We start from the raw sequence: 25,608 nt of genomic DNA on the forward strand, positions 1-25,608 counted from the left end.
TCTCTCCTTGATCCTCCAAATATTATTAAGGAGCTAAGTCCTACATAGAAATACTATCTTTTATATAGACAAGTGAAGCATTGAAGTCACTGAGAGGCTACACTTTTCATTTAATAGTATAATTAACTTCCATTTGTCCAAAGTATTCCTTCAATCATTCCTTCACCATTTATTATATACCTACCATGTGCAGAGCACTGTGTTAGGCACAGAGGGAGATATGAAGTTTAGGTAAGACATAGCCTTTGTCCTCATGAAGCTTACAATCCAAAAGTCACAAATATAAATAATTATAGTGCCCAAAATTTATTTTATATATATATATATATATATAAATTTTTAATTAGCTATATGAAATCCAAGGGGGAAGTCCAAGTACCAAAAGCTACATGAAAAAAAGTGAGACTTAGGGCACTTGAGCTTTAAAGTCTGTAGCCAAAGAAGAACCTTTGTGAGGCAGCAGATGAAAAAAATTGATGAGAGATGGGGGAAGGGGAAGGGGAGAGGATGTGGCCAAGAAGGTGACCAAAGATCTACTGAGGAACTCAGAAATGAGAAACCATTCAGATTTTCAATGAATGATTAAGCAAAAGTCGAGTGGGGAATTGCTTTAGCCTTCCTTTACTTACTCAGATCAAAGTCAGGTGCAAGCCACGTCATCGTCTCCCTGATGTTATGGTGCTCTTAGTCCTCCACTATGATTTCTCTTTTTTCAAAATTTATTTTATTTTCAATTCACAGAATAAAACGTGCATTTCTATAACAGTGCACATGAAACTCAAACCTACCATGTACAACTTGCTATTCCCTCCAAATATATAACAAAGTTATCATGTAAATTTCTTTTTTTCCTTTTTTTTTCTTCCCTCTCCCCCCTCTATGCTCTCAAGATGGCTACCACAAGACTCAAATATCAGTTCTTTCTCTGGATGCAGATAGCATCTTTCTTCATATGTCCTTTATTTTTAATTTGTGTACTTATGTTAGTCAAAATGACTTAGTTGCTCCAAATCATTCTTAAAACAATATTACTGTTACTATATAACTTTAAAATGGGGGGGGGGATAATTACTCCCCATCCTTACATAATATTTATAAAATAGGTTCCCTATCCTTACATAATGCAGTCTGTAAGACTCAGAATGAGTAAACAAGTTGAACTGAATCCTGCTGCTTGCTGATTGATTTTTAATGCCCACCTTTGCTCTTTTCTTCTCTTGGTCTTGATCATTCCAGGCTGTGGTAAGTTCTCTGTCCCTGTGCATGCTCTAATACTGCTCACTCTTCCCTAAAGTGGTTTTTAACTGAATCTTAACTTCCCCATTTTGGTTACTCAGTATGTGATGTCAAAGGTGAGATAATCCTGCTGCTATCCACCTATGAATCATCCTGCATTTATTAAACTAAACTTTTTTCCAGTTCCTTGAATTACAAAAATGTATCCATTGATTTATGTATGCATTGACACTTTTTGAGCCTTGATCTATGCACATTCTCAAATAAATACATATGTGCATGCACATACATAAGCACACACACCTGATCTCAAGATGTTTAGGTAACAGTTCTCTGGCTAATCCATTGATAGTCTAGTAACTGGCCTTCTCAAAGAAGCACTCTAGTATGGTGGCTGGTGTATGGGCCTGACTCTCAAGAGACTTTCTGGTTAAGTCCTAGCCCTAACACTACTACCTAGTTAGCTGGGTGGCCTTGGGGAAGTCACTTCATCTTTCTTGCCCTCAGTTTCCTCAACTGTTAAATGGGAGTATTGGGTCAGATGATCTCCAAGCTCCATTTAAGCTCTGAAATTCTACAATACTACGGAATTTGAGGTAGTTGCCCAAGCCTATCTACTCCTCAGGTGACCTGCCAGCATTCCTGTTGTTCCCCAGAGATTGGTGTGGGAGCACACTTCGAACGTGGAAGCACCCTCCTTCATCAAAATCTATCCTGGTCTTTTCTCCTGGTCTTTTCTCCTGGTCTTCATGCATGAGCAGAGGAAACACGATGCTTTCTGCAAATGATCCTCTCCTAATCAAGGAGGGAATTTTGTCAGTGGGTTGATTGCAAAAATGTACAAAAAAGAGATGAGGTCGTGAGTCTAGAGCATTTGGCAATCATGAGTTCAAGAGCTAGAAAGAGAATTTAGAGATAATCTAGTCCAGCTCCTCATTTTACAAATGATGAAATTGAGCCTCAGTGAGCTTAAGTAAGTTACCCTAAGGGCACACAAGTTGTAAATGACAGAACTGGGATTCAAACCCAGGTTATCTAACTCCAGATCAGGGTTCTTTCTGCTAGCTCAGCTCTGCCCCGCTTCCCAAATTTAAGACACTGCTGGACACTCCAACAAAGCTACTCCATTCAAAGGCAATGCTGATAGTTAGATGCTACATGGATAGCAAGACAGCCAGGGGAATAAGTAAGATCTTCCCGATTAGAATGAGCAGCAACCACAGGAAAAGAATAATGAAATGAATAATACCTTCTCAGAAAGCTATAGGAAACATTTTTTTTTATTCTAAGTCATAAAGGAGGATGGTTCCAAGACAAAAATGAACTATATAAATTTAAATAGAGCTTTTCTGAATTAAAAAAAAATACACACTCACAAACACATAAAAAGGAAGGTATTTTGTAGAAACAATAGACTAGAGTTCCAAGCCAAGTAGAGAAGGACAAAGATGTGAAGAATGGTCTTGAAGAGACCACGTGATCCTTTATTCCAAGGACAACACACACTTAGAGCTTTGTTATGAAGACAGAATCCCAATACAAAATGCTTTTCTTGTCTGTACATTGTCTGCCAATATACAAATATGTTTATTTGACCAGTGTATACTTTTTTGTAATTCTTTAAATATCACCTCCCTCCCCACTCCAACACCCATGACCCCCACTGGAAAATTTTCCACCTTCATATGTAAGTTTGGGATCCTGACAGTTTAACTCACCTACTAAAAGAACATTTGCAAACCCTTATACTAAAGGGAGTGGGGTGGGGGAAGCAGAAGTGGGACATCTGGGATGATCACATTTGAGATGTTTTTATATTTTAAATGTTTAAATTGTCTAACTGTTCTTTTGTCAGATTTCTGAATCGTACATCCTAATAGTTCTTTCTGGTTTTTGTTTTTGCTTTTGGATAGGTTTTTGTATTTTAATGATGCCACAGTTTCCTAGCTGTACCTGCCAAAAATGCTTATTGTCCTATTAGAAAATATTGACCAGCCTCAAAAACCCAAATATGCTTTTCTAAGATCACAAGTGTTCAGAGACCAGAGGGGTGTGCTGGAGCCAATTTGTTAAGTTTTTAGCAGGAACGTTTATATCTTGAAAAGTAGCAAATACTACAGATCAGGGCTTTATTATTTTATTAGTTGTCTAGAAAAAAAGTAACAGAGAAAATATTAAGAATGCGGATTAAACTTAAAAGTGTATCAAGAGTACTTTTTATTTTCCTTCTGGAGAGCCAGTTGTTAAGAAATTTACCAGCATTACCCTAGCTAAGAGCCCAGTGTCATATGGAATGAAGATCCAGCTTGTTCTGAGCAGGTGTCATCCTAGGCACAGAAAATTCAAGCCTCAATCATCATTGTTCAAATTGCACTCAGATACCTTTCCGAAAGGGCCAGATGCAAAACAGGAGTGGCAGCCTCCTCCCTCAGGCAAAAAAAAAAAATAGGAGCAGGCAGGGCATCGTTCCCCAGTCAGTAACAAATGCAAGACCAGAATAGATATGAATAATCCACAGGACATGCATAGAATGAGGCTGCAAGAAGAGAAGATTAAACCTGTGAACCCTTGGTTATAACTAATCCCCAGGGACAAAAAGCATTCCTTTTTCGTGATGTTGCTTTATGTAACTATAAAATTCACCTGGAAATGGAGAGAAGAACACATGCTTTGAAATTGCATTACAACAATTATGGCAACATAGTTTTCCATAAGCTTGTTGCGTTGGTAGAGACATTTGGGGAAATGTTATTTGAATCCCTTGGGTAACAATGCATTTCATTTTCTAGGATCAGCCGAGGTATTTAATATTAATTGTTTGTGGGGTACTAGACATGCTGTAGGAAGCATGTCGAATGAAGACTCAGAGCTTTAGTACTCAGGACTTGCGCAGAATAAATTTCCCATCCTATTACCCACCTTCCTTTGCCCTCTTGCATTTTGTATATCAGTTCATCCTTGCAATTTCCCTGAGGTTCAAATTGCTGGCATTAATGAAAGAACAGCTGTAACAAAACAGCCACTCAGATCAGTGAGAACCTCCGGCTCTTTTGCTCAGTGTCTGGACAAACAAGGGAATGCCCAGTGCAGAAACTGAAGGGCCAGGTGCCCTTAGAATCCTTACATAGGGAGGGAAGAAGGAAATGAATGGCTTGTAGGAATGTTATCCCACTCTCCATCTGATCTCAATAGGTCTCTACATTTTTAAACAGGCAGAGATTCTTCTGCATTCAAGTTATTCCATGTGGATTCTCAATCGTTTATCTGTTCTACAAATTCCTCCTTTCTTCTTGGCTCTCAGAGGGCTCATCACCCTTGTCAACAAATTCTGAACCAGCATTATTCAGAAACTCTCTCTGTAAATGTACACAATTGATTATGTGCTTTAGAGCAGAATAGTAGGAGCTCTTCCATTTCCTAAGATGACAGCAGCCACAAAACAAAGCCAAGGAGACCCTCAAATATTAGAGTTACATATAAAGAGATGTAGAATTTTTTCTAAGTTGGCAATGATTCCACCATATTTCCCCCTTTCTAAATTGGACTCAAGCTATTTATTGTTAATAACTGTTTCTAATTCAGGTACTTATTATTCTCCCATTTTAGCATAGGGTTTTGCAGTCTGCAAAGTTCTTGTTAGGTCACTAGTAAAATACACACGCTCACACACACACACACACACACATACACACATATATATATTAACCCCATATTTGCGGATGACAGCACTGAAACTCAAGGGATTTAACTAACTTGCCCATGACTACAGTCAATAAATTAAAGAGTAAAACAAGATGTAATAGGGAGCCTGAATTCTGAATTCATGAGTTTTATTGACTAAAGGAATAGCAGAGCATTGTCTATATCATTATATTTCTCTTTTTTCCTAATCAATTGTTAGTACTTAAAAGGTTTATAAATGTTAATGGGGGCAGTGACCTCATCAATACAAATCACAAGCCCTGCATAACTTAGTAAATAGTCTTAGAGAGTGCTTAAAAACACATCATCCTAGGGACAGCTAGGTGATGCAGTAGATAAAGCACCAACCCTGAAGTCAGGAGGAACTGAGTTCAAATCCACCCTCAGACCAAACACTTCACACTTACTAGCTGTGTGATCCGGGGCAAGTCACTTAATCCCAATTGCCTAAAAAGAAAAAAAATGCATCATCCTGTGACCAATCCGATGATGAGCCTCTCTGAATTTAGCTAGGCTCATTTGGAGGCAATAGCTATACAATCTGTCACAGAGTCCACACTTCCTGGGACATCAGGACATTCCAGAGCTAGCCTACCACTGGCATTCCCTTCAAGAAGCCAGTGAGGCATGGGGAAGAATTTCAGTTGAGCTTCCTAATCGAACATCAAAGTGCTAGGGACCTCACTTTCTCCTGACTTGAAATGGGGTTCTCCAGTCTGCTCACCACCTTGGGCCATGGAGCAAAAGGGTCCTACAATACCTCACTGTTCCTGTTTGTACATCAGTTATTTTATAAAAGAGTTAGGTGGCACAGCAGATAGAGTGCTGGGCCTGGAGTCAGGAAGACTCATCTTTGTGAGTTCAAATCTGACCTCAGACACTTACTAGCTGGGTGACCCTTAGCAAGTTGTTTAACCCTGTTTGCCTCAGTTTCCTGATCTGTAAAATGAGCTGAACAAAGAATGGCAAAGCATTTGAGTACCTTTGCCAAGAAAATCCCAAATGGGGTGACAAAAAGTTGGACAGGACTGAAATGACTGAACAGCAGTAAAAACAAAATAGTTTCTATGCAAAAGAAACCAAATAAACATGACCGTGGCCACCCAGAATTCAGTTACTACCACCTCTTTTATCTCACGCATTTCAACCGGTATTTTAATTGCCTTAGGGTGAGGGAGCATGGTGTAGGGAATAGATCAACTGAACTTGAAGGTGTGAAGACAGGTTTGAATTCTACTTCTGATGGTTATGATCTATTTGAGACTATATAACTCACTTTATTGCATTCAACCTTATGGGTAAAATGGGAGTGATTATATCTGCTGTCAGCACCAAAAGAAAGACATGGATGAGTTTTACTTGTGCAAAGGATTGGAGATGCAACTAGGAAAGCAAGATAAGCCCTGCCTTCAGGTAGCTTACATTCTAACAGGGGGAAATAATAATATAGAAGGCTGATGGCTAGAGAAATAATATATAAATTGTAGTATCATCATCTTCATTATGACAGGTACTCTGAACTCATTACTTCATAAAAATGATGATTTTGTCAGTGTGGGTACTCCTCCCAACAACACAGATCAGAATACCACTATGGCGTTCATTCTGAATTCATGAGTTTCTGTGTTCCCCCAAAGTTTATCCCTTCATCTCCACTTTCCAATAACGAACCTCTCCAAATCTAGCCAGACTGATTCTCAGTTGCCACCAGACCCATCCTAGAAACTTTTCCAGATTACCTGAATGTGCCAGGGCCAATGCTCCAATAACACAGCCTGAAATGACCTTCAAGTCTCTCCCACACCACAGTGATGCATTGGAAGAGGACTTCAGTGAAGAAAATGATTTATCATATTCTTTGAAGGCAGGGTTTTCAACCTTATTCTACAGTAAGAATGCTGGGTTTCCAGTCAGAGGACCTGAGTTAAAATCTCGACACTACCATTTATTTGTCATGTGACCTTGGGCAACCCACTCTCTGGGTTTCAGTGAGGGGGTCGGACCAGATGATCTCTGTGTTCCCTTCCAGTCCTCAAGCCATAATCTCATCTTAAAATTACCTAAAATGCAAGGTCCCTTCCAACTCTTAAATCTATTATCCTATGATTACTGAAGGTGACTTTGAATGTGGGGTACAGTGAAGTTACAGGTTTTAACCAACACCACACAGTTGGATATCACCAACCTGAAAAAAAAAATGAAATTCAGGATTCTGAAATCCATTACCTGCCACTCCATTGACTTTGGGATGCATAGTTAATAGTAGGTGACTTTTATAAATCACTTTATGGCTTGTAAAATGCTTTACACAAGATTTCTATTGACATATGATCAGAGTGCCTCTACCCATGCATGGACTAATGAGTCACTGCCCTCTTATACACATTTTCTATGTCATATTTCATCAATCTGGAGTTTGCCAACATGTGGTCTGGAATATCATCAAAGATATAGATTTTGAAAAGCACAGCTGCATAACTGTGTCATCTCAAGATCAATGTTTAAATCCATAGTCTCTGTACCACCTTATTCTTCCGGGTTCCCAGGAACCTGAGCATATGTACCAACAAACCCATACAGGGTGGAAATGATTTGGGTTGTTAAATAGTCCATCCTACATGATTTAATAAAAAAAGAGTTCTGTTAGAATGTTTTCTAACAGTGCCCCCATGAATAACAAATGTATTTTTTTTAATTCAACAAAATTATAAAAGTTTAATGGTATTCAGTCTGTGATTTGCAGCTGCTTGGCAAGACTTAACTAAGATCTTTTTTAGAGAAACAGACCTAGATAAACAGAGACAGATAGTGAAAAAGACACACACACACACACACACACACACACACACACACACACACACACACACAAAGAAAGAAGCTGAGGGTGTTCTCAGGTTACACCCAGTGAAGGAATCTCACCTAGGCTTGATGAAAGATAAGCCAGCCTGCATGAGGCAATAGAAAAACTACTAGATTGGGAGTCCTGTCTCAGACACTTAGTAGCTTGTGACCCTGGGCAAGTCACTTAGCCCTGTTTATCTCAGTTTCCTCATCTGTAAAATGAGCTGGAGAAAGAAATGGCAAGCCACTCTAGTATCTTTACTAAGAAAACTCCAAATGGGGTCACAAAGAGTTGGGCATGACTGAACATGAGAGTTTGAACCTGGGTTCAAATCCCAACTCTGCCACTTACTACCTCTATGACTTTGGAGAAATCATTTAATCTCTCTTACCCTCAGTTTCCTCATCTGTAAAATGAGGTGGTTTGACTAGACCTCTATTACCCTCTCCAGGTCAAAATCTAGAGCCAAGCAAATTAAAGGAGAGAAAGGTAACATTTTCCCACAAGAAAAAACTTTGTATCTAAAACCCTATGACACATTATCATAATTAATCCTTCCCAGTATGAATTTGCAAACACATTAAGAAATCACTTTGTTTAAAAAAATGTGAATGATTAAATTACATCGAGCCCTTTAACTATGTTGTCTTTGGAGATATCGTGCCAATTTATTTTCAAAGTGATGGCACGTAGGAAAATGCCTAAATTATAGATTATTTTGTCTTAACTATATTGCCATGTTTTATGTATGTTAAGCTACTTAAAGAATCCCACATACCACAGAGTATTGTCTCCTATGGTTATTCCAAGAATGTGTAGATTATCTGTAAATTAAATGGTAAACTGATCTCCAGATGATGCTGAAAATTGCTGGGTTTGTGTTCTACAACAGACTGCCACATGAGGGCATTCTCTCCCCAAAATTCATGGATGTTTTATTCTTTTGTGACTAAAAAGGCTTGAAAACCAGAAAATGTGGCAGAATTATTTTTGTAAGGTACTCCATTTCTGCTTCTAACATGAACTTTGGCTCCTTGGGCCAGGTCATTGGTTGATGCTGAATTTTAACAGATAACCAGTTCCTCAAATGGCTTCTCATTCAAGCAAACAACTTCTTTCTCTTGTCATCTCTAAATCTGCTTCCTGTCATTACTAAACTGGTGGTTTATTTTCTCTTCAATAGGGATTTTTTGAAGAAGAGGAAGGTAAAGAATACATTTATAAAGAACCTAAGCTGACAGGTTTATCTGAGATATCCCAAAGACTCCTGAAGCTTTATGCCGATAAATTTGGTGCAGACAATGTGAAGATAATCCAGGACTCCAACAAGGTAAAGAGAAAAAATGGATTCAGGTTAAACCTCATGCAAGAGTTTCCTTGAGTCCTTTTAAAATAGAAGCTATATCTATAAGCCCTAGGTTAGCAACTTAATCTCTGCTGCCAAAAAGCATGGTGGAAAGATCTCTAGCTCACCTGAGGGTTTGAGAGCTTGGCTGGGGCGGGGGGGGGGGGTATGTTTTTCTATTTAAATCTTTGTTAGTACAGCTTCTGGGTTTTAAGATTATCATAATATCATTATAATGGCTGGTCATAGAAGTCACCGAATTTTCTAGTACCTCAAGAGCTGGGCTCTAGAAAAAAATTGTGAATTAGGCCAATTTTATCTTGGTTCAGTTTTTTCCCCTATGATTCCCTCCCACCACAATACCAGGTACCAGGTTGACTTCAAAGGCCCCCACCCCCAGTGTCCTTCAGATATGATAACAATAGTGAATAGCATTAAATCTGCGCGGTCAATAAGTAAAAATTTTTGAGTTAGCTAGGTGGTACAATGGATAGATCACCAGACCTCAAATCAGGATGGGCCAGGTTAAATCCAGCCTCCAATACTTACTAGCTGTATGATGCTGGGCAAGTCACTTAACCCTATTTGCCTCAGTTTCCTCATCTGTAAAATGAGCTGGAGAAGGAAATGGCAAACCACTCCAGCATCTTTGCCAAGAAAACCCCAGATGGGGTCACGAAGAGTCAGACATAGCACAGCAGAACAACAATATTATTATTCTGTCTTGTGATGTTCATAGGATTATGGGAGTTAAAACTAGAGGAAATTTAGAAATCATATAGGATCATAGACCCCAAACTGAAGCCATCTCAGAGACCCTTTAGCCTAACTCCATTTTACAGATGGGGACAAAGAGGCTCAGAGATGCGAAGGGACTCTCCCACATCAGCAAGTAATAAAGTAGTAGATGACAGAACTGGGCCTTAAAACCAGGTCCTGTGACTCTAAATCCAGCCCTTGAGAGGAAACCAAGCCCAGTGTTCTGACCTTTGTCTTGGAGGCCTCCACTACCTTGTGCTCTGTTTGATAGCTAACACAGGAGGTTAGTGAATTCATCTTACGGGGGGTTGCACCAAAAGAGAGAATGGAATCAGTGAAGCTGAAAACTAAAAAAAAAAAATTCACAGAAATATAACGTGCTAGTTATTTGATTCAACATACAGCATTCATCCAACTAGAAGTTTTTTAGGGGCCTGCTATGTGCAAAGTTGGCTGCAAGTGGCACAGTAGATAGAGCACCAGACCTGGAGTCAGGAAGAGTCAGCTTTCTGAGTTCAAATCCAGCCTCACTAGTTGTGTGTGACCCTGGCCAAGTCACTTAACCGTGTTTGCCTCAGTGTTCTCATCTGTAAAATAAGTGGGAGAAGTAAAACCGCTGCAGTATCTTTGCCAAGAAAATCCCAAATGGGTTCACAAAGAGTCAGACAGGACTGAAAATGACTGAACAAGGTTGTCAGTATAAATAAGAGGAAGACCTTGTCCTCAAGTTACAACCTAGTGAAAAGGCTAATACAAATAACACAATCAATATTTACAAAGTGCTTTAAGTTTTGTGAAGCACTTTATATACCTTACCTCATTTGCATCCTACCACAATCTTGTCAGTTATGTGAATCACACTTTAGAGTTGTTCCACTTCCAATTTCTGACTTTAGCATCTCATGTCAATTAAAAGATCCCTATTACAGAAGATTGTGCTAAAAATGTTATGGTTCTTTTTGCTGCATGCTATGTAAATGTAGGTTACTATTGATGTTTTTGAGGAGCCATTCACCACTCAACAAATGGCACTAGATTAGATCACATAGGTAAATTATTCATGGATCAATCCAAAAGATATCTACCCTGTCCTCAAGAAGGTAACATTACAGAGTAGGCAATACTGACTTGAACATCTCTACTTTAGCAGATCTATGTTCTCATTGCTGAGGGGACTTCCCCAATTAGTGAAAAGCACAACTCAGCCATGCCATTTCATCCAGTATAATTCACACCTATATCTTTTGCCATATGCTGCATAGAGAATACATCCAATATGCTGCCCACCTTCCTGTAGTTATTAATATTTTATTGGTGCCACTGTGGTAGTAGACATTCACAGAACCAAAAAAATCCATAATGGAATAGACTATGGGAAATTCAATATGGTATAATATGAAAAGAGACAGCTTAAAGGAATGAATAGAAGCCTGACCTGTATGTCAAGAAGACCTGAGTTCAAGTGCCATCACCAGCCAATACTGGATATGTGACCACAAGCAAAGCACTTAACCTCTCATTGTCCCCAGCAACTCCCTTAGACTATAAGCCATAGACAAGCTGTTGATCTGATCCTAATTGACACCCTAGGGATTTCCCATATCAGTAAAGTCCCTGATCTGCTCCCCTACTAAAATACAAATGGTAATGAATAGCCTGAAAGTCAGAGGTTCCAATTCTAGATTTGCTATTAAATAACTGTGTAAACAGGGTATATTTATTCAAGTCAATGAGTATCTATTGCTTTCTCTGAGCCTACTTACTTCATCAATAAAATGTGGAAGATCAATCTCTAGGTTCCTTTTAGCTATAAAATTCTATCCCTGTGTCCTTCTCAAACAGAAGACAAACACTAGATGCATTTTGTTTGAGTATCAGGATGAAATGCGGGCAAGAATGACAAATGTTTTTCATGTAATCAATGCCAAACATTATCAAGTGGTGAATATAGCCATGGGGCCCTAAGACACTAAGACTTCATTTGATTTTCTGGGTTTCAAATGAAACAAATTGCACACACCAAGAGATTTGCCTACATGACACTATTTTCATCTTCTGAAATATTATGTTGATATGTCTCTTTTCTGGTAGCAAAGCAAGAGACTGGGAGTAAAGAAATCATTACTGGTTCTGCCAATAACAAACTTTTGTTGTTGTTCAGTAATTTTTCAGTCATGTCTGACTCTTTGTAACCCCATTTGGGCTTTTCTTGGCAGAGATACTTCAGTGTTTTGCCATTTCCTTGTCCAGCTCATTTTACAGATGAGGAAACTGAGACAAACAGGGTTAAGTGACTTGCCCAGGGTCACACAGCTAGTGAATGTTTGAGGCCAGATTTGAACTCATAAAAATGAGTCTTTTTAGTTTTAAGCCCAGGAAATTATACACTGCACCACCTAGCTGCAAGCTATGTGTCTGTGTACAAACTATGTGTCTTTAAATATATCACTTAACCTTTCTGTGCCTCTGTTTCTTCATCCATAAAAAGAATGGGCAGAGCTGGGAAGGGTCCCTAAGCTCCTTCCCCACTCTAGAAGGACATGATTATAAGGTCCTAATAGGGAAGGAAAGATTAGAAAACACATTCTAAGACATTACATTTTACACCTTTTCAACAAGGGCAGTAGTGGGCAAATTTCAAAGACCCATCAAAGTATGTCATTCCATCAGTTTTTCACTTCAGGTAATGATGTTCCTACAGGTCAACCCCAAGGAATTGGATCCCAAATATGCCTACATCCAGGTGACCTACGTCACACCTTACTTTGAGGAGAAGGAAGTTGAAGATCGAAAGACAGATTTTGAAATGCATCACAACATCAACCGTTTTGTCTTTGAAACACCATTCACGCTGTCGGGCAAGAAACACGGTGGGGTCGAGGAGCAGTGCAAGAGGAGAACAATACTCACAAGTACGTGCTAGTGCAGCAAGGGGGCCTCATGGTGACATCTCATCAGCGACCAAATCTGGACCAAGCTACTCTCAATGCCTGCGATTAGTAGGTGTGGGGGAGGATGGGCTTGATTTGACAACACGTATTGTTGTCGACTCAGACTCAATGCTCTCCCTCCCATCTCTGCCTTTGCCTAGGCCAAGGGTGGTGAACCTGCAGCCTCGAGGCCACACGTGGCCATCTATGTCCTCAAGGGCAGCCCTTTGACCAAATCCAAACTTCACAGAACAAATCCCCCTAAGAAAAGGATTTGTTTTATAAAACTTAGATTCAGTCAAAAGGCTGCAGGTTCCCCATCCCTGGCCTAGGCTGTCCTCTATGCCTGGAATACTTTCCCTCATCACCTCTAACTCTTAACTTCCCTGGCTTCCTCCCAAGACTCAGCTCAGTTCCCACCTACAGGAAGCTCAGTCCTTCCTCCTCCTACTCTCCAGTGTCTTCCCTTCTCACACTACCTTCCACATACACTATATATATCTTGTATGAATCTGGCTAGTCATATGTTCTCTTCTCCATTAGAATGTATCCCCAGTTCTTAGCATAGTGCCTAGAGCATAAAAAGCTCTTAATATAAGTGGGAAGGGAGTAAACAGCTATTTTGTCTTTCCTTAATTCAGTTCAATGACAATCAACAAGCATTTTTATTAACTGCCTCCTATATTCTAGGCATTGTACTAGACATTGGGAATGCAAAGAAAGAAAAAACAGTCATTGGCCTCAGGGAGCTTACATTCTACTTTCTTTCTCCATGAGCTCTTGGGAGGGCAGTGCAAAATAAAAAATCTTATTACAGCTGCTGCACTTAGTAAGCAGAATGGCAGTGACTTTTAAAATCCCAGGACTCTCCATTCACCCCTTCTGCTATCATGGCTAGGTCCCTATGGGCAAGTCTACTGGCTCTCAGTTTCCCCATCAGTAAAATGATGGGGTTGGACTAGATTAGGTGTGGGGAACCTGCAGCCTTGAGGTCACATGTGGTCTTCTATGTCCTTGGGTACGGCCTTTAGACTGAGTCCAAGTTTTACAGGACAAATCCTTTTATTAAGGGGATTTGTTCTGTGCAGTTTGGATTCAGTCAAAGGGCCACACTTGAGGACCTAGAGGGCCATGTGTGGCCTCGAGGAGGCAGGTTCCCCACCCCTGGACTGGATGGTCTCTAAGATTCTTTCATTAAATATTAAGGAAGTACTTAATGCAAGACAATGTATTATTATAATAACTCTTATATAGCACCTTGCAGTTTACAAAATGCTTTATAGATTGTTTTATCTCATTTGCTAGAATAGAATTTATAGAATGCTTTATGTCATTTGAACGTCACACCAGCCCTATGAGGTAGGAGCTACTATTATCTGTGTTTTACATATTAGAAAACTGAGACACTGAGAAGTTTTATGGCCTACCCATAGTGACACAGTTAGGAAGTATCTGAGGCAAGATTTGAACTCAGGTCTTCCCAACTCCAAGGCCCACATTCTAAATACTTCACCACCTAGCTTCCTGGCTGCTAGGGGAAAGAATGCTGGTCTTGACATCAGGAGAACTGGATTCAAATCCTCTCTCTAAAACATAAAAGTCTTCATACCAGATTGGTTGAAGAAACTAGAAATATTTAGCCTAGAAAAGAGAAGCGGGGGTGGGGGGAGAGGGGAAAAGGATAGACATTAGAGCTGTCTTCAAGCATTTATTGATAAGGCTGTTGGTCAAATTAGAATCAGACCTTCACATGGAAGTTACAAATAAGCAAATTTCAGCTTGATATTAAGAAAACTCCCTGTTAATTAGCTACGCAAAGAGGGACTGGGCCAGTTCCCCCTCACTGAATGTTTCCAAGCAGAGACTGGACAACCACTTGTCAGGTACAGCTTCAACTAGATGGTGTCTGAGATCTCTTCCAACTCAGATTCTGGGATTCTTGGAATAACTAGACCACAAGACAGACAGTTAGAGGTACAGTGAGCGAGAGCAGTGCAGATTTCTGAGGCATCATCTACCTGCTACTGTCCTCATCTCTTAAACACCCTTGAATTTCCTTTATCCAGCAAGCCATCTGTTCCCTTATGTGAAGAAGAGAATCCAAGTCATCAGCCAGGCAAGCACGGAACTGAATCCCATTGAGGTCGCCATTGATGAGATGGCCAAGAAGGTTTCTGAGCTTAATCAGCTTTGCACGATGGAAGAGGTAGACATGATCAGACTGCAGCTCAAACTCCAAGGGAGTGTCAGTGTCAAGGTAACTATGACTTGGCTCAATGTGGTGATGATGTGTCTAACTATGAGAGATCTTTTTTTTTCTCTTGTTCCTCTTTTTTTTCCTTTTTTAATTAAAAATTATTTGTTATAAGGGATGGCTTTTGGGAAATGTGGGCAACATAAAAACAAGAGATATCAATTAAAAAACTTTTTAAAAAAGAAAATCTCTCAAGAGTTGAAATAAAAATCTGTTAGAATAGAAACTTTTTTCAGTGCAGAAGGCAGGGTGTAAGCTAAAAGCTAAAATTCTTGTTAATTAAATATGGATTTCAGTGCATGTCTAGCCATAATAAACACATGGGATTTACATACATGTATACACATATGCATATGTATACATATAAGTGTGCATACATCGGTGCATACATGTGCCCATGCCTATATGTACCTTATTCCATATGCAGCTAAAACATCAGTTGTTCAAATTATGTAAGCATGTACTTCTGTGTACATCAATGAATTAGTCACTAAGTATGCATCAGAAACTATGCTAAGTCTGGCAATACAAGTTATCCATTTGATATGGAGATATGAAATTTCTAGAAATTTTGAAGTCACAAGGAAAATGTGAGTTTTATAAAACTTTCTTTAAATGCTTCAAAATTCAGTTTTTCAATTCAGTTCAGCAAAGTTTATGTCTTCTATGTACAAGGCACTGTGCTAGGTGCTGGGGATGTGAATATAAAAAAAAATGGTCCTTGTCCTCAAGGAGCTTATATTTTACCAAGGGAATTAAGATACGTACACATATAATATAATACAAAAGGTATAATGAGGATAAAGAAAAAAATTATATTTTCTCCCAGTGATTTACATTTGAATCCAAATAGTTCTCAGGCATTAACATCCTTGCAAAAATGAAAGAAAACCTAACAAGTTTCTGAAATGTTTACTGACTTACCAGTGCTTCCGACTCTTAACTGCTACCTCAGTAATTATCTGTCAGTCACAAGCATTAATAGCTTGTTGAAATATAGTAAGTGGTGGAAGCCACCCTGTTTAGCTTCTTTTTTTTCTTTCTTCTGCCCCAACTTACTCTTTTCAAGCCCCCAGCTCCCATTTTAAAAGTTGCAAAGAATAAGAAATTCAGATATTTCCGATTTTTTTTGCTATCAGAATTGAAAGTATACACATCCATTTTTGGTCCTATTTTGGATTTCCTGTATGTGTCAGATGAGGAAGGAGGTGCTATGGGAGATACAGAAAATAATATCATACATCATCCCTGCCCTCCAGTAGCTTACGGTCAAGTTTTGGAGATTAATACAAACAACTACAGCATAGGGTGATATGTTTAAAGTGAAGGAGTAATCACACAACTAAAATTGTTCTTTCCAAAGTTACCAACAATCTTTTAACTGCTAAATCTAAAAGTTTTTTTTTTAATTTTCAGTCTTCATCCTTCTTGATTGTACTGCTGTGTTTCATATTGTTGGCCACCCTTTCCTTATGGATATTCTTTCCTTTCTGGGCTTTCCTGACATTATTCTCTCCCAGTCCTCCTCCTCCTCCCTGTCTGACCATTCCTTCTCAATGTCCTTTGTGGACTCATCACCCATATCATGTCCCCACCTGTGACTGTTCCCCAAGGCTCTGTCCTCTGTCCTCTTCTCTCTGTATGTACTCTCAGTGATCTCATCAGCTCCCATAGGTTTATCACCTCTATGCAAAACGCCTCACATAGATCTCTATATCCAACCCCTGTATCTCCCCCAAGCTTCAGTAATGTATCACCATCTCATATGGATATCCCAGAGGCATCTCAAACTCAACATGTCAAAAACAGCTCATTCTTTCTCCCCCAAAAGTCACTAATCTTCTAAACTTCCCCATTTCTGTCAAAAAAACACCAACATTCTTCCAGTCTCCTAGGTTTATGGCCCCAGTATTATCTCTCCATTCTACATATCCAGCCAGTTGCCAAGTCTTATCATTTCTTCCTCCATAACATCTCTTATCTATGACCACTTCCCTCTATCTGAATAGCCACCACCCTAGACCAAGCCTTCATAACCCATTACCTAGACTCTTGCTATGATTTCCTAATTGATCTCCTTGTTTTGAGTCTCTCCTCACTTCAATCTGTCTTCCACAGCTGCTATCAAAGTGATTTTCTTTAAGGGCAGATCTGACCATTCAATAAATTCCAGTGGCTCCCTATTACCACTAATATATATGTTTTTTCCCTTTAGCTTTTAAAGTCCTTCAAAAACTGTATACAATCCACTCTATAGTCTCATACATTACTTCCCTTCCCACACTCTACAAGCCATCCAAACTGACCTTCTCTGTTCCTCACATATGGCACTCTGTTTCTCCTTCCTGAGCTTTTGCATTGGCTGCCCTCCATGTCTGAAACATACTCCCTCCTCAGATCCACCTCACAGAATTCCTCTCTTCCTTCAAGATAGTTCAGGCATCCCCTTCAACATGAAGCCTTTAGTGATCCACTCTAGTGCTCTCCCCCTTCCAACTAGCTTGTGTTTATTCTCTTTATGTTTATTCAGCATAGACTTAAATATGGACGTGTCTCATCCATTAGAATGTCAACTCTTGAGAAGAGATATTGTTGCATTCATTGTATTTTTATCTACATCATGAAGCCAGTTAATAAATGATTGTCAGTTAATTGATTTGATCAATTTCTCTGAACTGGAGGCGTCAGGTGAAACTTCTCAGAAAAGGACATGAGCTGGGCCATGGATTGTTAGTAGTTTGATATGTGACAATGGAAGAATAACCTTAATAAATGCTTGATTGATTGATTGATCTCCAATAGCCTAAAACCATTTCTTCCCGATAGGTAAATGCAGGGCCTATGGCTTATGCCAGAGCTTTCCTTGAAGAAACAAATGCAAAAAAATATCCTGACAACCAAGTAAAGCTTTTGAAGGAAATTTTCAGGTAAATTTTTTATTGCTTGAATATTTTTTTCCCCTAGGAGGGAGGGAGGAAAAAGAAGGTCAATAAAATGTGACTTAAAGAATGTTGTAAGCATATAAGGGAAGGCCAGATAAAAGGCCTCATAGAAGACAGCTAATGGTCAGTGATGGCAGGACGCTTTCTTCCATCAGCACATTTTTTAGGCCATATTTCATCTGTTTACTTCTGTCACCCAAGGCAATTTGCAGATGCATGCGGGCATGCCCTTGATGTTAATGAGCGCCTCATTAAAGAGGACCAGCTGGAATATCAGGAAGAAATGAAGTCTCATTACAAGGACATGCTCAGTGAACTCTCCACAATCATGAATGAGCAGGTGAGGTTTCTTTTTTATTATTCCTTATAAATCCCAGGCCAAAAAGTTTCACAGAAGTTTATCTGGAGGGGTGACTGATCTGGTTAATTTTAAGCCCAGTATAAGAAGCAGATACAGGAGAGATCACCTTGCTACTAAATAATTCAGTCTGTCCCTAAGTTAACCATTAGATGAACACTCAGTTTCTTTCCTCCCCCAGGTAGAAGACCCACTGCCTCAAAATAGCACTATGAATGGGAAAAGCCATACTTCGAACCATATTCCTACCTCTCTTAGCTGCTAACACCCTCCCCATCTTGATATATCTGGTTTCTCCACATTAGGATAGATAAGGGATGAAATCCCAAGCCTGATGCATAGGGAACCTGTGATCTTGAACCAAGGTATCAAACACAGGCCTACAACACTCCCTTGTGAAGTGTGAACCAGATTAAAATGTAATGGGGAAATATTTTAAAAAACACATAAAATACAACAAAACATAGAAATTTTATCATGCCATTTTCTAAGTCAACATGGCACCCACAGGAATCCTTATGGACAGCCTAGTGGCTCCCGTTTCTATTTGAGTTTGACACCATTGATCTAGAAAATGAAATAAAGAACACCAGGATTAAGGCCTAGATTCCTACTAACCTAATTATACCTGTACAGAAGCCAGCCACTCAACAAGAAAGTTTCTGCTGAATCAGGGTCAAACTCAGTCCCTGCCTGAAGGAAGTGTTTTCCATATTCCCATAATCTCAGATGCTAGATTTATTTTAGGCCGAGTGAAGTGCCTTCTTTCATAGTTTTGTCCCTTGTAAATGTAAGATGTTTGTTGATAAAAGTATGTCTACACACACACACACACACACACACACACACACACACAGAGCCAGCTCCTTGAAGGCAAGAACTGTGCCTTATATCATCTCTGCATCTCCAGTCTGGTACAATACATTCAATAATCTCTTAACTCAATCTTTGTAGGCTTCCTAGAGAACAGGTAATTAGAACTGGATCTGGCTTTTTGGTCTGAGCTGTACGTAGCAAGGGGCCATGCAGACAGCAATGCATTCCCAGGGTTTCAGCCCTCTCCCACTGGCTCCCCCTCTGTAACAATGATGAAGCAGGCAGTCTCCTTCATCATCTCCTTCATCAATTACTTCTTGGCCGGTGGCATCACAGCTGCAGTCTCCAAGACTGTGATGGCTCCCCTCAAGAGAGTCAAACTACTACTGCTGAGGCAAAATGCAAGTTAACAAATTGTAGCTAATACGCATTACAAAGGTATAATGGATTTTATCATCTGAATTCCAAAGAAATAGGGAATGCTTTCCCATTTAGACCATCTAGTTTCAATGCTTTTTTGTAGACCATATCCCAAGATATGACTTAGCAAATGTCATCAGATAATTCCCACCCAGGCCCTTGACTTTGCCTGTAAGAATAACTATGAGCAGGGGTTTGAGGGAGGAATGGACAAGCATACGCCATTTTGGAGAAAATTTGCAATTATCTTGCCTCTGGTGAGGCAGCTGAAGCTACTTGTCTCAACTTGGATTTTGTGAGAACTCCCTTGGCTACGATGTTGGGAAATCTACCATTGAAAGAGAATTCAAAGGGCCTTGTAGACTGCCTTGTAAAAGTCACCAATTCTGATAGAATTCACACCTAGTATCAAGTTCAGTACAGGGTATTATTATCTTGAAAGGTATGCTCCCAGATCTTAAAAGCATTCATATTGTGATAAGTTGAATGACTGCACTATTTGTGGCTGCTGTAGAAGGTATGGTCTCCTATCTCTTTGATACAGTAAGACTTAGAATAATGATAAAGTCTGGGCACAAAGAAACAGATATCCTATATACTGGGGACGAGTGACTGCCGAGGAAGATTGCTAAAGATGAGGGAGGCATGCTTTTGTAAAGGGTGCCTCATCCAGTGTTCTTAGAGGCATGGGTAGAACTTTCATGCTTGTCCTGTACAATGAATTGAAGAAAGTAATCTAAGTACCTCCTAACTAAAAATGACTATAGATCATATGGAATACTTGCCTAGACTTAGCATTTTAGACCATTTACCTTCAAGAAGTTCCTATCCTCTTTTTTATCCAGGCCGGATCACGTTTGTAGAGGAATTAAGAAAAACTCTTAGGAAAAGGGACACATTTATTGTGATCCATTTTTCACACAACAGAACTGATTTATTGGTTTGGAGAAAATAACAGTTACCATAGGTCCAAGAAAGCAGATCCATTTAGACTATCTAATTTAAATGCTATTTTGTAGAAGCACAAATCTGTGTTCCAGTATTTATTTTTTAAGTTATTTCTGTTATTTGTACTTAAGCATCATACATATGTATGCATTTGCATATATGCATTTATGTGCATATATTTTGCACAGATGAGTATTTAGTAGTTATGATCTTTGTTGGGCACTCTGCTGCAAAAACACTTAAGTACACAGGATACTCTAAGACTCCTGATGTAATAACTGGATTATCCAATAAAAAAAGGGAAGGGAAGGGAAGGGAAGGGAAGGGAAGGGAAGGGAAGGGAAGGGAAGGGAAGGGAAGGGAAGGGAAAGGGAAGGGAAGGGAAGGGAAGGGAAGGGAAGGAACTAGCATTGGAATGAAAGATGGGTATTATTTTTAGATGATATTTCCTGGAAATATATGATAAAGCATAAATAGAAAATAGAAAACTAAAAGGCCTAGTATATGCTTCATGTCTTTTGTGGGTAAGAGAAATGAGCCAAACAGTTGGCCAAGGTGAAGAAAGCAATGATGCTGTTTTCAATCATCTATGTAGCCTTTGAAAATAAAACTTGGCGCACAAATACTTTTTTCTTTTTTTTTTTCCTGACAGCTCTGTCATGGTCCATGTTTATACAGCTTCTGTTCTTCTATGTCTAACATTTCCCTCAATACTGTAAGCAAAAGTGGTATGTTTTGTTTTTCTTACGTCTATATGTCTTTTGTTGTCTTTCCCATTCCTGTCTCTTGCTGTTGTCCCTTTTCCCTCACATCTTTCACATCCTCTGAAAGCTCATTGATGATCAGTATAAATGATAAATAAGCTTCATTTGCTTGTTCCAACTCCATACAGTAACCTCTGAAGTTGTATAGGAAAGAAAAAAAAACACTTGTCACAAATTCCAGCACTGTCATATACAACCACAACAGCATTTCTACCTTTCTTAGACTTAGGCCTCTTCAGTTGGTGATTTGGGTCAAATAATTCAATTAGTATATAACATTCTTTTACACAGAGGACAGTTTGCCTTTCTCCACATCATTATTGTTACTACTGCTAAAACCAATAATCCATTCCAGATTAATCTCATTCCATTTTTTCATAGGGTTACTGAGCTGGTAGATCAGGGGACTTCTGGAGACATAGTACAACTAAATATTAGCAAAGTATCTGGCAATTTTTCATGGTATCCTTGTGGATAAGACAGGAGAAAATGAGATGGACAATCATATAGTCAGATTCATTCATAACTGGTGGAATCACTGGATCTAAAGAGTATATATCAATGGCTGGTGTTATGCCAGGGGAAGGTCTGCAGCCAAGTGTTGCCTGGCTCCATCATTCATCCAAAATTTTAACAGTGATCTGAATAAGAACACAGATGCATATTTATCAAATTTTCATAATAAATGGATATCTTAAATGAGAGAATCTTCTCCAAAATGATGTCAAAAGGTTATAATAATGGGCCAAATAAAAGAGGATGACATTTCACAAGAATCAATGTAAACTTTTGTACTTTGTTTTCTTTTGTTTTGTTTTTAATCACATGCATTCAGCATGGTAAAGGTAGAAGATAATGTTCAAAAGACCTGGGAATTTGAACTGAATGGTAACTACAGCAAAAGTTAACATTGTAACATGGCTATTGGGAAATTTAATTTGATGAAGGGCTGCCTCAATAGAACTATGGTGTCTCAGTTGAGGGAAGTTCACTGCGTTTATTCTTCATCAGGCCATACCTGGACTACTGGTCTCAGTTCCAAACACCATATTTTAAGAACAACAATGACAAGTTAGAGTACATCTAGCATATTAAGGACACTGAAAACCATGTCATGTGATGAGTTGAAAGAACCAGGGCTGTTTAACCTAGAAAAAGGAATGAATGCTTAGGGTTTCATTATAGCTGTTTCTAAATAATTGAAAGTCCAAAAAACAAATTGAAAGTCCAATATTTGAAAAGCAGATTAAACTGACTATATATGGACCAACATCGCAGAATTAAGATAAATAGATGAAAGTAACAGTAGGAAATTTTTTATTATAAGGAAAACTTTATAATTAGAGCTATCCAGAAATGGAATGAACTGAGTCATTAGTGAGTTCCACATCACTGAAGGTGTTCAAACAAAAGTTAAATGAGTGCTATAAAGAAAAATGACATTGCCCTAGGAAACCTTTAAGGTTCCTTTCAAGTTTAAGGGTCCAAGACACTCCATAAATACATTTGCAGATAGTACTGACCCCTCCAGTGCCTCCAAAAATAGCAAAAAGAAAATCCTTCTTTAGAAGATTCCAAGGTCAAATATCCTATTTCTTGAATCTGGGTTTCATTTTCCTGTAGGAAGATGTTATCAATTAAGGACAAAGACTAATGCCATATCCCATTGCTCCTATCCCTGAGAACAGATCAAGAATCCTAAGGTCACAGCTAGTAAATGAAAACCAAGACCTTTATCTGCCCCTGGGTAACCTCAGAAAAACCACTTAACCTATTTGAAGCTCAGTTTCTTCATTTTATAAAATGAGAAGGTTGGAGTGAACAGCTTATAATGCCTCTTAGAGCTCTAACATCCATGGTTCTATATGTTAAAAGTGACACTCCTATTTGTTCACTTAGGTATATTTTAAACTAAAGATAACAGATCAGTAAATTCAGCCATGGTCATTGGTATCGATCTGAGCCCTGAGAAGGGGACTTATCAATTCTCTCACATTCTGATTCATCGGAGGGGGTGTTCAGCATTCTGCTTCTGCCATTTGTTTTTTTCAGGCAAAATTTCTGGTAAACCATAAGCCTTGGTTCTTTTGATCATTGCAGTTATGTACTTCCTCTGGATGCAAAGGTCCATAGATGCCATTAGACATAAAACAAAAATGTATGTATAATCTATGGAGATAGAGTGAATATAAAACTACACATTTAGAGCTATTTAAGATCTAGAAATCTTCTACTCCAAGGCTTTCAGGTTACAGGTTACTGAAGCTAAGAGGTGTGAAATGATTTGCCCTTGGTCTTATATCCAGTCAGTGTCAAAACCAGGACTTGAACCCAAGTCCCTCTGACTCCAATCAAATGGTCTTTCCACTACATTGTCATGTTGCTTCTCAAATTGTCAGTCTGGATTTCCCTTAAAGCCTCTTAGTCCCCAACCTGAAAAGCAAATGAAATGCAAAGAATATTCATTTATATTTCCATTATCAAAACAAAAACTATATACCATACTCATTTCACATGTTTCCACCCACTTTAGCAATTTTAGGGTGGTTAAAGAGTACTGGAATCTAATCTTTAATGAGACAACAGTAATAAAGAGACCAGGAAGGGAAATGATGTTTCTAATACTGGAAGGAAATTCAAAATAGTATTCATAATATCTCTTCAGTAAAAAAACATATTTGAGGTTATTTTTATAATGATTGACTTGGTTTATTATTACTAGATCCAATTCATATCTGGCCCATTAGGAAATCATTCAATTATATTTCAAACTTTTAGAAAGTAAAGCCCAGGAGAGGAAAAGGTTGGCTATTATTTTTCCAGAAGCAACCACCACAAATTGAAATTTCAGCTGTCTCTCTTTTTACCACAGAGAATTGGAATAAATGAAATGTAAGTTTTCATGGTAGGGTAAAATTACAGACAATCAAATGCAGGTATTCTCAATGATGTTAATAAAGTCTGGTGCATCCCTGATTGAAGGACCTGCTGGTTCCAAAGTTCCCTCTTCAAATTGTGCTCTTATTAACAGAATTTGTGCTTAGATTCAAAATCCACAGAATTGCCTTTTATAAGATGTCATAAACAGTTTTTTGTTAAGCATATTTTAAAACATCAGCAATGTAAATTTCTCATTTTTAAATATACATGAGGTATCAACCATGATTTCTTGACTTGATGTTTCTCTTACAGATTACGTGCAAGGAGGACCCATCAAAGCAAGGAGTGGAGCGAACTTATCCTCGTGTTATTAATAGGTCAAGCAACCCCCCACAGACAACCTTGGCTTCACCCAGTACCGATGTCTGATGCCAGCTGCAACCTTAGTCAGACCTCTACCTCTAGAGGACTTTGGCGTCTTTGAGCCAATCCTGAGGGCTATAGTGAAACTGGCGAGGGAGATACGGTGTTAATTTATTCTAAGTCTCATGGTGTTAACATATTATTTTTTACATTGCTAGCTTGAGAATTTTGCCAACTCCAGTATTTGCACTTTTCCTATGGTTTTGTTTTGGGGTTTTTTTGTTACTGAACAAAGTTTATGAAGCCAGGCTGGATACATGCTATAAATTTCCAATAGATGTGTAGCTCGGCAGCAAGCAGGAAGTTTGCTGTGAGAATAGGTCTAATACCAAGTCCTAGTATACATATTTTAAAGGTCAATGTGGGTGTTTTGTAACATCGAAGCATATTTCAGTTGTAAATAGAAGATGTGTAAAATATGTCATTTTTACAAAATTGAACAAAAGAGACTATTTAGTTCATACTTATGACAATACTAAAATTATATGGATAACCTTTGAGATACCAGTATATTAAAATATTTGTGTATGTGTACAAAAGTGTTGATAAAGGCTAATCTTTGAAGCTTGTTGAGTTATTTTATTGTAACATATGCTCTTAGAAGCAGCAAGATATGAAATGACTGTGGTATATATTTTTTTGTTTTGTTAATAGAAATAAAAATACACATACTTTTCATCTTGTTTGCTCTTTAGGTTGGGACCAAAAGGGCTTTATTAGAAATTCAGGAAAGTAACTTAGCTGCCCCCTACCTGTCACTAACACCCAAACTAGAGAAGGCAAGCACAAGGAATCATATCTCAGCTTCAAAGTTCCTCCAGAGGTCAACGAGGGTGTCTTCCTGCCAGCAATCAATCAAGAAATATTTATTAAATACCTATAGCTCTCTAGGCACTGTGCTAAATACAGAAAACACAAAGAGGAAGGAAGGAAAGAAGGAAGGAAGGAAGGAAGGAGGAAGGAAGGAAGGAAGGAAGGAAGAAAGGAAG

The 25,608-nt window shown here is 38.7% G+C and overlaps 1 protein-coding gene across 1 annotated transcript in view; it reads left to right on the forward strand.

Annotated features, from left to right (window-relative positions):
* DOCK10 (dedicator of cytokinesis 10) overlaps positions 1–25,295 on the forward strand; it is a 364,408-nt gene extending 339,113 nt beyond the window's left edge. Inside the window, 6 exon segments of the mRNA XM_020975484.2 lie at positions 8,964–9,110; positions 12,586–12,796; positions 14,881–15,071; positions 17,895–17,995; positions 18,212–18,350; positions 24,509–25,295. Of these exon segments, the coding sequence (XP_020831143.1) occupies positions 8,964–9,110; positions 12,586–12,796; positions 14,881–15,071; positions 17,895–17,995; positions 18,212–18,350; positions 24,509–24,625 (906 nt within the window). The 3' untranslated portion in view covers positions 24,626–25,295.
* Positions 25,296–25,608: the final 313 nt, after the last annotated feature.

This window comes from Phascolarctos cinereus, unplaced genomic scaffold (assembly GCF_003287225.1).
Source record: "Phascolarctos cinereus isolate Bilbo 61053 unplaced genomic scaffold, phaCin_HiC Scaffold_7;HRSCAF=346, whole genome shotgun sequence".
In the NCBI taxonomy this organism is placed as follows: domain Eukaryota; kingdom Metazoa; phylum Chordata; class Mammalia; order Diprotodontia; family Phascolarctidae; genus Phascolarctos; species Phascolarctos cinereus.